This window comes from Haplochromis burtoni, unplaced genomic scaffold, assembly GCF_018398535.1.
Source record: "Haplochromis burtoni strain Fernald_Lab_line unplaced genomic scaffold, NCSU_Asbu1 Contig_17, whole genome shotgun sequence".
NCBI classification, from domain to species: domain Eukaryota; kingdom Metazoa; phylum Chordata; class Actinopteri; order Cichliformes; family Cichlidae; genus Haplochromis; species Haplochromis burtoni.
The window spans coordinates 2,821,176-2,833,321 of record NW_024582378.1 but is presented as its reverse complement, the minus strand read 5'-3'; the positions used below and the strand labels follow the sequence as shown (position 1 = coordinate 2,833,321).

The 12,146-nt window shown below is 39.4% G+C and overlaps 2 protein-coding genes across 2 annotated transcripts; one reads left to right on the top strand and one right to left on the bottom strand.

Moving 5' to 3' along the window:
- Positions 1-735: 735 nt before the first annotated feature.
- Positions 736-5,129, top strand: sc5d (sterol-C5-desaturase). The gene is made up of 5 exons (XM_005916072.3): positions 736-806; positions 2,492-2,709; positions 3,236-3,368; positions 3,446-3,546; positions 3,658-5,129. Exons 2-5 carry the CDS (start codon positions 2,500-2,502, stop codon positions 4,120-4,122), a joined length of 909 nt encoding a protein of 302 aa, XP_005916134.1. The 5' UTR covers positions 736-806; positions 2,492-2,499; the 3' UTR covers positions 4,123-5,129.
- plekhb1 (pleckstrin homology domain containing B1) lies at positions 5,038-12,139 on the bottom strand. Its single transcript, XM_005916073.2, has 6 exons — positions 12,055-12,139; positions 9,138-9,290; positions 8,721-8,823; positions 8,595-8,634; positions 8,398-8,488; positions 5,038-6,421 (listed from the first exon to the last, which is right to left on the bottom strand). Exons 1-6 carry the CDS (start codon positions 12,059-12,061, stop codon positions 6,288-6,290), a joined length of 528 nt encoding a protein of 175 aa, XP_005916135.1. The 5' UTR covers positions 12,062-12,139; the 3' UTR covers positions 5,038-6,287.
- Between the last annotated feature and the right edge of the window lie 7 nt (positions 12,140-12,146).

Below are 12,146 nucleotides of genomic sequence, written 5' to 3'. Positions count from 1 at the left end.
TTCCCCACCTTTGGGACAAATAAAAGTTGCTATATTTTATCTACTGTCACAGTCAGACAAGAGAGGTATAAAGCTGGGAAAGTTATTTTAAAGACAGTGCAGCCTGAGGTATTTCTACTATCCCAGCAAGCCAAATGTAATTATTTCATATTGGAATATAATTTTGCTTTTCAATTGCATTAAAATACGCATCTGTCTGGGTTTAATTTTAATTCCTTTAGTTAACGTGTCGTCTCCAATTATGTTGTGCATGTCACAGTTTAACAGTTTCTCAGTGCTGTATCTGGGTTTTGTCTTAAAGCAAACTAGTGTAGTCATGGAAAGACTACTAAAAGTCATTTTTTTAAAGTGCAGTGCAGATGCTGGAGGATGCCGAATTGCAGCAATGGCTCCCATATTTATGTAATCCTTCCATTTAATACAAGGGAAGTGAAAAACACTGAATGACTTTCAGTACCTAAAGTTTGTAAATGAATTTTGCTACTATTGTTTCTGTAGAAGTTATAATGCAGCGCATTCGGGGCGTTTTGTCGTTCAGGTAAAACTTCCTTTAAGGTGTTTCATCTTCTGTCCTGATGATCCAGCTGTTGCAGGACATTTAGCACAGATTCAGTAACGCCATGATCAGATCCTTCGACTAGCCAATAGGAAAACACAACAACCCTGCCGTGATGAGAAACTCGTCGCTCATTGGTGAATCTTCGTGTGACGTTTTGGGAAACTAGCTGTTAATTGGTCGTCTGCCCGACTTTAGTTGAGTGAGCCTCCCCCCATCGTTGTTCCGGGATACCTGCAACCAAGAAAAGGTACAGTGCTATTTACATGGCTGTAACTTTATATTAATAGTGTGACACTCCAGGTTAGTTATATTTAAACCCGATGAAGCCTTTTTGGAGTCCCTTTAGTGAAGCAAAATTCTGCAAAAAACGGGGTTTCTACGCATAACGAGTAGTTATTGTCATGTTTTTGCGTTCATGTATGTGTTTTGCAAAACTTTTCAGTGTACATCCATCCAGCCTGTTTCAAATACCCATTTTTAATTTTCTTAGAGGAAAGTGAGCGATGTGGAGCTGTGACGAAATACTTTACGCGTTTCGGTTGAAACGGAAACGGTAATGTTAAAGACGGACAATGCAAATGCTTATTCGGTTTTTGTGATTTTTACAAACTCCGGGCTCTTTCACTTACCGTTATGTGTATGTGACAGTTAGGCTATGTTATCTGATCTAACCGGTTCAGGACAGTGATCAAAGAAAGGCGGCCGATGGCACGCTTGGTGTCGGTAAATGCCACCGTCAGGTGTTTCTTTTGGTGGAATTCCAACTATGAGTCTGATTTACACGCCTGATGGGCACCTGCCGTTAAGTCTGTGGGAGAAATGCAAACTGCAAAGAAGGTGGTAAAAGTACCACTTTCAGATGGGTGGGGGAAATTAAAGCCTTATTTATGAATTTAAGAGTTTAAGCGTTTTTCAACAAATGTGACTTTATACATGCACTTTTTAAAAAATCCACTAAAATAAAGTTTAAGTTGGATAATGACACAAAGGAAGTGCCAGGAGGCCTTCCAAGATGACTGCATCTTGGCTACATCTGTCTGATATTTATTGGAAAACTAGTTATGAAATTCCCGAGCTGCCAGACTAGTGCTGTGGTTGCTCTAACATTTCCAAAAAAGCATGTAACCCAACTACGAGGAAGACAACAGTAACTCAGCAGTCTGTGACTTTAAGCCCATTTGTTTGCCTACATTGCCAGTTAAGACTGAACCTAGAGGAGTAGCAGGTTTGGTGTTAAATTTGAATATGTTCAGTTGGCAGCCAAGGGTGGCCTATCAGCATTAAGCAGGAGGTGTTGATGGGAAAACCACCAACTCACTACCTGGCAGCAACAGCACGCCACTGTATGAATCACCATATGTTACTGAACCAGGAGTGGCATACAGTCTGTGACTTTTCCATCTCTGCATCACTCTAAGATGGCAACGGCTGTAAAATTTAGAAGCTATGAAAATGAGCAGTGGAGGTTCAGGCACTTGGCTAGGAACTTTCTGTGCACCCTCCATTGGATATTTTATGGGCAACTGGGAAGAAGGATTTGTGGAATGTCTGTTAGCATACTCAATATGACCTGACACCAGATAAGCAAAAGATAATGGATGGCGAGAAAATTAAAGGTGAATAAGGGAGACTAAACCTCTCAACACTGACAAAAATCTAGATTCAAATACTTAATTTTTTTATTTAATATAACGACTGTACAAAGGCCTGTAAGGTTTCAATTAATTTAAAATCTGGTGTCAGAATAAAAACTGCAAATAAATCAAAATCAGCTCTTTCAAATCAATCTGCAGTGTCAGGATTTTGACTCCTGTAAGAGATTAGAGGACCCACTATGAAGAAGCAGTGCACCTAGTGACCTGTCTGTTTAAAAACTACTAAAAGGAAATGCTCTGATATAAATATTGACTTTCTTTTGTTGTATTTTTACAGATTCAGCCATGGATCTTGTGCTGAATGTCGCTGACTACTACTTCTTCACGCCGTACGTGTACCCAGCGTCGTGGCCTGAAGACGGAGCCCTGCGGCAGATTATCAGCCTGCTGGTGGTGACGAACCTCGGAGCTGCAGTCCTGTACCTGGGCCTGGGAGCCATCAGCTACTACTTCATCTTCGACCACAATCTGATGAAACACCCACACTTCTTGGAGGTATAAAGCCCATATCTTGTTTTTATGACTGAGTGTTGGCAGAGCTAAAGCCTGCAATCAATTGACCTTTGTATCTGCAAAAGGGTGTACAGATTTATAGGAACACTTGCAAATTACTGTCGTGTGTGCACACTATGGCTTCAAAACCAAGAATTAATAGTGTTTTTATTGCGAAACTAACTGTATTTTATAGTTGTTTATGTTACTGGTTTCACCTCCTGTAGTGTTGTTAATGCTTTTCCTGCCTAACGGACATGTAGTGTCTACATGTAGTGCTTTAATTGGGCCATTTAACTGGGGTGAGGGTCTCTTCATGAAAGCCTTTGTGTGTCTTTTAAGGCTGGGTGAGATAAATTTTTGTTTTTTTTAGCCCCCAAACTACTTTGTTTGAAATGCGCTTTGATAATTTTGTCCATCAAAGTTAATAACAGGAATTCCCCACATTGGTTTCATTTTTTATTTTTTTTTTTCCATTCTTATTTATTTTATTACATATTAAAAAAATGTTACTTATTGTTATTTGTAGAATCAAGTATGGCGAGAAATCAAATATGCGATGACCTCTCTGCCCGTGATCAGCATTCCCACTGTGGCTTTGTTTTTCACTGAAGTCAGAGGCTACAGCAAACTCTACGATCATGTCGCCGATTCGCCCCTCGGTAAGCTGAAGAAGCAGCAGAAAATGTTTCAAATTTTCCTAAAGTTTTTGTCGGTGACATGACCTCTGTGCTTTCAGGTTGGCCCGGCCTTTTCCTGAGTATGATTTCATTCCTGTTCTTTACTGACATGTGCATCTACTGGATTCACCGCTTCTTACACCATAAGCTTATTTACAAGGTGAGGACACTTGTGTTTTTTCATACTGGCAATATACAGTTGCTGAATAGTGGAAATGTCTTTATCGTGCGTTAAACTTTATTGACCTCACTGCTCTCTTGTCCCCAACAGCTGTTTCACAAACCACACCACATCTGGAAGATCCCCACTCCCTTTGCCAGTCATGCTTTTCATCCAGTGGACGGCTTCCTGCAAGGAATGCCCTACCACATCTACCCGTTCCTCTTCCCCCTCCACAAGGTGCTCTACTTGGTTCTTTACGTTTTCGTTAACATCTGGACCATCTCCATCCACGACGGCGACTATCGTGTACCCGGAGCTCTGACGAGCGTCATCAACGGCTCAGCTCACCACACTGACCACCACCTCTTCTTCGACTACAACTACGGTCAATATTTCACTCTGTGGGACCGCCTGGGAGGCTCCTATAGGCACCCGTCAGCTCTGATGGGGAAAGGTCCCCATGATCTGATCAGGAAACTTCAAGCAGAGGGAAAGTTGGGAAATGACGAAGCGAAGCCTAACGGGCAAGTGAATGGACGGGCTCAGAGGGGAGTTACCTGTAAGGAGGAGTAACAGTACGCGGGTTATGAATAATTTCAGAAAGTGATCTCTATTTTTGTAAAGACAATTTGCTAAAGCCCAGCGTATTGGAGAGTAATTGGAGTTCATGTATGTGCCAAATGAGCCTTTGTAAGAATTGAGTTCTTGTGGAGCAATGAGTGAATGTGAAACGGCTGCCCCTGGTTGGACTGCACACACATACCAATCACAAACTATCGACTAACATCCGGAGATGGGGTGTTGTTTTGTAGTGTAACAGATTTTGCGAACCGCGCAGCAAAGAGACTTGAGGATCACCAGAAAGCTGGAGCTGCTTCAGTCACAAACCAGACCTGAGGCTGATTTCACAGGGCTCTACTAAAGCCAGAGGTTTTTATTTGACAGGTTATAAATCAGAGTAACCCAAAAGTTGAAACACTGGCTAATCAGCCATGCATACTTTGCACTTCCAGCTTTTATTATTATTATTATTTTTTAAGAGTCATAAGAAACATAAGAGAAGAGCAGCAGAAGCCTCATTAACTTTAATTTTTCAGAAGTCGTCTTCTGTTGCAATTTAATTAAAATATTGAGAAGATGGCAATTATAACTAACCGTTAGAAATTACGTTGCCAACAGAAGTGTCAAAGAAATTCTGAAACATTTAAAAAAATCTTAGAAAATGTGTTTTATAGATATATATACTGGGCAGTTTCCTCTCGGTAGGGAATAAAGTTTGTGGGATAAATATGGGTGCCACATGTGGTTCATTTATTCTTAAGCCCTCACATGGATCATACCTTAAACAGACCTGCATTTATACATCCATCCCCCTCAAAGCACTGATGTGGTGTGATGCATACAACTCCATATTCTTGGTTCTTTCTTTTCGAGCTCTGCAGGATTTTTTTTTCATGTGCACTGATTCTGGTTATAAAGACAAGAGAATAGTTGAACGCGATCATTTAATACATGTTTTGCATTTTAATACTATAGTTGTAGCATGCAACATAGAACTGCAATAAATGTATGCACCGAAAGATCACACAGCTCATGTCAGTCTTTGCTGAGATTACATTAGCATCATTGTCAGTGTGTTGATGGATACAGAGTAGAAATGCTTTGTGGATATTTTTTTTTTTTTTTTGAAATATTAATACAATAATAAATTTGAAATATATTTTGGGAAAATAGTGTCTCTTTATATTTTATGGAAGCTTGTTTCCACTTCCAAAAACAACTTCTATTTTTTGCTTTGGGATTAATGTCTCAAAATTTCAACTAAATAACTCAACTGACTCATGGGTGTCAAATGTTTTCCTTATTAGTGGACTCCTCAAACTTCCATAGTTGTTGGACTTGCAGTTGTAGTTTAAACCCATGGTTTCATCAAACACTTTGACCTAAAGGCAAGCTGACTGCCTGAGACGCAGTCTTCAGTCCCTTGAAGTGTGACCTGCTGAGCTTTTGGGTCATCCGTCCATCTTCAGGTAGTCGAGGCAGTGTTACTGACGAGAGCTATGAAAAATGCTAGTTAGTGGTTGTATAGCTAGGACTGTTGTGCAGTGAAAACAAAAGTGAATTTCAGTGTATTATAATTTATTTTTAATATATCTACTTGTTTTCTAGTGAGGTGCTAATATTTTAATATTTCTTACAAACTACACTTTGTCTAGAATTCCACTGGTAAAATAACTCGTATATAAAACCAACTTCCTGCTTTGCAAACGTTCATAAGTGGTGATGTAAAACTCTACAACCTTGGTGCTGTTGCAGTACAATGTGTAGTGTTATACCAAGAGTTTTGTGCATAAATCTAAACAAGTAATTTTTGGTGCTTAAACTTAACCAGCAAGTAAAAGCAAAACTTACAAAAGACAAGTGAGAACAAAGTGCACAAAGCTCCCCAAAACCACATTCTCGTATGTACGCTTTAAAACCGTAATGTTTGTTCTTCTAATATTGTGGCAGCCAGTATTTTTAAAACACAGACGACACAGGGGAGCAGCATCTGACAGTGTTTTACACGTTTAAGATGACAACGCAGGTTTTATATGCTCATAATAAAGAACAAAAGCAGCTTTTTTATCAGAGCAAGTATGATGGGAAAGCCTGTTCTACACATGCTCGTTAGATGTCCAACTCCCTTGTCTTGGTGACAGGCAGGCTTTGCTCTCCTGTCAGTAATGTCAGTCATCTCAGCAAAAAAACAAGGGCATCCAAAGGAAGGATCGCATGGCTGCCCCGGCTGCCATTCCTGCTAACATTCCCAGTGCTAGATGCTCCACCACGCCATCAAACGGGTCCCTTTGAACAACCACCTGGTGGGTTCCTAAAATATAGACAGAAAGAAGACACTTATACCATTTGTGTTAACATGACGGTTGCTTTGAATGTCTAGAAAAATAAGGGCAGATCAGGATTGTAAAAAGGGACAATGTCAGAACAGTCCGCAACTTGAAGATCATTGTGGTGCTGTGGATTGTGCACCGGTGATGAACTGAACTCATTTATTGACAAAGGCCTTTTTCCTGGTCCCGAATTTAAGTATCAGCTCGTGTCAAATCCCAGTTGTGCTTATTAAAATGAACTTAAACTAACTGGCATACAGTGTGCCGGTATTGCAGTATCGATGGGCTTCTGTGCAAAAACTAACCACAGTGCATGCGCGTATCTACCACTTCCACTGGAAATTTAAACGCAAGATCGTTTAAACATAAACAAAAAACATGAAGTCAAAACAGCATAAGCATCATTTCTGAATGAAAATACCTAAACATTCCCTGAGGTTATAAGAGAATGATCAGACTTCTGTTAGGAAGGCAACAGTAACTCAAATATCCACTGATTACATTCCAAGTTTGCAGAAGAGCATCTTTGAGTGTAGATGGGCTGCAGCAGCAGAAGACCACACTGGCCCAGCTAGGCCCAGGAAAATGACAATACAATTCACACAGGCTCAACAAAACTCTACAACCATGGGATAACACGCCATGTCACAAACTGTTTTCTTGAACATGACCATAACTTCATCATGCTGAAACTTTCTCCACAGTCACCAGATCTCAATCCAGCGGATCAGCTTTAGGATGTGGCGGAGCAAGAGATTTTTACATCGTGAACGTGAAGCTGATGAATCTGAAGCATGTGATGCTATCTTGTCATTGTGGACCAAAATGTCTGAGGATTGTTTCTAGTACTTAGTTGAATCCATGCCTATGAAGAACTAAAGCATTGCCAAAGCCAAAAGGGCCTTTTAACCCAGTGCTAGCAAAGCGAACATAAGTGAAGTGAATGTATAAAACACATGGCATAATACTTTCAAAGTAAAATCCTATAGGCTTTTACTTTTAATTGGGTTTTAATGATTTTCTTGAAGTATTTAAAGCCCCACTAATCTGCCTCTCAGCTAATTTACAGAGCAGGTGTGTGGACTTGTGTCCAGCTAAATGTAGACACAAATATAAAACACTTACAACATCATAAAGAAAAATTGTTATTAGCATACCAATTACTGTTATTAGTCTAAGCACTGCTCACTGTCACGTTTAAAAAAAAGGTTGCTTTGTTCTACTTAATTTATTGCTGATTCAAAGCACCGCCCAGCAGGAGCATCAAGTGCCCTAAATCTAGCTCCAGAATTCAATTAGCTCACAAACTGAGCAGATGTGTGGAGGCAAACAGTGCAGCAAGAAAGAGTACTCAGAGTAACACATGTCACATGTGGGAAACCTTACAAAAAATATGCATTATCACACATGATGAGGTTATACAGAGGCAATTGCAGTGAATGGTTCTGGGTTTTCTGACTGTTTCCTCACAGGCTACATACCAGCTACATCATAAGTGCTCAGTTCTTGTGGTGTGCCATGTTTTATAAAACATACTGCAGCAACCAAAGCAGTTATGGATTATTTAGATTACTGTTGAATTGTCTGCTTCTTTGGAAGAAGAAGACAGCTGCCATATTTCAATTCCCTGTTGTTTACAGGATTCAGAAAAGAGCCCTCATAAGCCAGCCTGTTTTTGCTCGATAGGATATGGTCTAGGATAATAAATGCAAATGAATGCTGTTGTTTTTGATCCAGTATATAGACCGCAGCATTAGATTTATTTAGTGTAGAGCTAAATGCTTCTTTAAAATGCTCCACTTGGTTAATTTTATTGTCCTAAAATTACAATATCAAAGGGAACTATTATAATTTTCCATACTTTAAAAAAAATGGCTACATATTATAGTATATGTACTATGTATTATATTAAGTCGATAATAAGTCTAGTTTTCTGTGTTAAGCTGTGATATCTTACCTGGTCCTGCTCCAGGTGTTATGTAGACAGTGTGGCGGCTATTGAGGGGGACAGCCTGGTAGGAGTCATCATATGGGTCATATGTGAACACCTACAGTGAAAAAAGCAAAGCACTACTTTTAGCTCTGTGGTGGAAACACTATCTGAGAGCTTGCTGATCGTGTTTAAGCTTTTTACAGAAAGCATGAAGCACTCACCGGGTTTCTTCTGGTCTGCAGCAGAGTCAGTTTCCACGCTCTGAAAAATAAACAAGCAGGACTGAGAAACTGAGGGACGGTTGTGAAGTAAAGCAGAGAATAATGAGGCGAAGCGTGAGTACCTACATTGATTCGTCTTCACTGTTTGCGCACAGGTTGAGTGTTGAGCCGTCCATGAGGTGAACCACGACGAGATTCTCCCTGGGATTGCTCTCTGGTGGAGTCACACCTGGAGTAAAATTAAAGGAGTAAATTACCCATATTTGTTAAAGGTAAACCAAAGGTGAGAATGAATGAGCTAAAGCTTCTTTCCTATTTTATAGCAAACTGCAACCAGGCCTACTGTAAGAATACACGTTTTTGCCATGGACATGGTAATCTATTATCATGAGATATTTTCTTCTAAACTTCTATACAGTCTGACCAACATGGTCTTTAAAATACTGCACATGTAAAGCACTTCTGTGTGTCAGCGTTCACACTTAAATAGTGATGGAACATGTTCGCTTCTGGGTATAATTGTATCACAGATCCGTGCCGTACCTCCACATTCCTGACCGGACTGCACATCTATGCATGCTAGTTTGAGACTGACGCGATGCTCCAGCTCTCGCCTGTTGTCTGACTTGTAAAAGCAAAGACTCCCATCGATCCAAAGGTCACACCAGTTGAGCTTCCAGCGTTTTAGGACAGAAGCTGGAGAGGAGACACATGCCACATTGTAAAATTAGTGCATGGTAAGGTGCTGGGATAACTTTAAACTTCAGTTTAACATCCTTCTGTTGCAGGCCTCACATCTCAGGTGATTTAGTAGTTGCTTTTGAATGTAGTCCCACCCCTACCCCTCCCACCAAGCAGGTGTATCTCCATTGAGTGTCCTTGATAAGCCACTTAAAGGCATGGCCAAGAACAAATAATGAGATTACAAGTTACAAAGTGTAGAGTTTCATAATGCGTGAAGTTTTCTAGAAAATCCTCAGTGTCGAGTTTGCAATCTGGTCACTAACACAAATACACAACACAACATACATGAAAAACAGCCCACATGTATTAGCTATGATTAGAATAAAGCTAATAAATGATTGTAGAATTTAAAGCTTTAAAACTCTGGGATGTTGTTATGAACCAATGCAGTATTGGTCATCTGTAGACACAAAGCATCTAACCGAGCAGTTAGCAGTTTGAAGCAGGCAGCTGTATTTAGTGAGCTGCTTTAAAATTCAAAGGATAGCCTTCACAGAGATATGCAGCACACTGCCTGTCCCACGATAAAATTGTAATCTGCAAAAATGCAAAAGGTTTCAAATACATTTCACTGTGCTAAGTGTTATCACTTTATTCAACGCAGTTTAACATTTACCCAAAAAGGTGAGATAAAATGTGCATGTAACATGCTACATGTCACATGTCTAGTCTAGATGTTGATGCTCATACTTAGTCAAACTCCTTAAAAACAGAAAAGTAAAAGAAAATGCAGTGGCCCTTATCACTACACTTAACAAATGCAGGTGAAATGGGTGAATATTATTTTAATTATAAGTCTTGTCCTGTAGGTCTTGTCTCTTACTGTGATGACTTATTCATCCATTTGCCTTTTTTTTTCTTAAGTAAGGATATCCCATCATCTGCTGTATTGTTAATTTTTTTAAAGCTGTCATGTGGCATGATGATAAAATTCAATCTTGTAGGCACACTCAAATGCACTCAGCTTAAAATGCATGTTTTTGAACTGTGTGAGGAAAACTGAAGAAAATTAACCGAGAGAGGCACAGAGAGGAAAGTCAGGCCCATAAAGGCCCCACTCACCCAGTGGGGCATTGTGCTGCACTGTGTAAATCTAATAGCGTTACACTGCATAGTGATACATTTTTTTCAGTTTTCCTGCAGAATGAGTACTTTAGATGTTGACAGAAAAGTAGATTTACCTTGTAATGGCCTGATGTTCTAAATGCAGGGCTTTCACCTGCATGGAGCATTTTCAAATTCTTACATTGGTGTTGACGACCTAAACACATCTTCAACCACTGCTTTTTAATGTTAACGTTTTCATGCATGAGCCTCATTGTCACATATATTTCGGGTCTGTATTAGAAAAGGAGCTGAGGGTGAACTGATACCCTGCTGGCTTCACACAACTCATAAACTTCTCTCTTCCACAGGAGCCCACAAAACTTCATGGCTGCCATCTGGTGGCAACATTATGTAGGCCTGTTAACTCCAGTGACGCTGACATATTCATGTTGCAGGTGATACTCTAAATGAAGAAAAAAATGAACTCACTAAAAGACACATGCCTTTTATTCTTTTGCCAGTTATATAAAGTTAGAGAACTGAAAACTAGTTTGATTAAATGCCATTTAATGGCATGAACTTTATTAGGAGCTATTGCTGTGCAGGCAAAAATGTAAGCAATGTTGTACAGTAATTATAAATCAAAACTATTCTGGCTTTATAAGTGAACTTAAATCTAACATACACATGTCGTTCATGTACAGTCATAGTGAATAATTTATTTTATGTGATAAACGTGTGTCAGTTCCCATCACTTTATGCACATCATTAAAAACGTGTTGTTTTTTTTAACTACATGAGTGTTAAAGCATTGGTATACACCGCAGACTGTATATAAATGTTTTATAAAATATATTTTATACATACAGTGATCTGAGTATTTGCCCAATACCTAATTCATTATTGGGGGGTGGGGTTTTGCATTTCTGTCACGTTTAAATGTTTTAGATCATAAAAAAACATTTCAACATTTCATTCATTCAAGGAAAGAAAAATTATCCAAACCTAGCCCTTGTGGAAAAACCCTGTTAAATGTGCCACCCTTGGCAGCAAGAACTGCAAATAAGCATATGTGATAAATGGCAATGAGTCTTTATCATCGCCGTAGAGGAATTTTCGCCCACTCTTCTTTGCAGAAGTGTTTTAATTCAGCTACACTGGAGATTTTTCAAGCTTGAACGGCCTGTTAAATATCATCTCAATACATCTTAAAAGGATTTAAGTGCAGACTTTGATTAGGCCAGGTTCGTCAGTGTTTCAACTTTTCTCCATTTGTGAATAATGGCTCTCACAGTGTCTTGATGCATGCTTAGTCATCCAGATAAGTAAATCCCCAAAAGTTGTTTCTGTTCATCTGGACGTCCAGATAAACAGAATCAACTTTTGGGGTTCTCACAGTGCTTCACTGGAGTCCCAAAGCCTTAGAAATGGATCTGTTACCCTTTCAGAGAGGCTGCAACTTCGTCAAACTGGCTGTAGCCTGTAGGCTTCCTTGATTCAACAAGGTCGGGCTATAACCAGGCGTGGGAGTAATTGAACTCAGCTTTTAAAAAACTGCCCGTAATCAGTAAACAAAAAAAATTGTCCGTTAAAGTAACCAGCTACAAAAAAAATCGTAAAAAAAGACTCGCTAAAAAATAAATAAAATAAAATAATAATAAGTTAATACTTAGCATGTATTCTTAGCTCCGTTCCGTTTTAAAGAAAATAACCCAGTATGAAGCAATTCTCGTATGAAGACGAGAGGGAAAAAAAACAGAT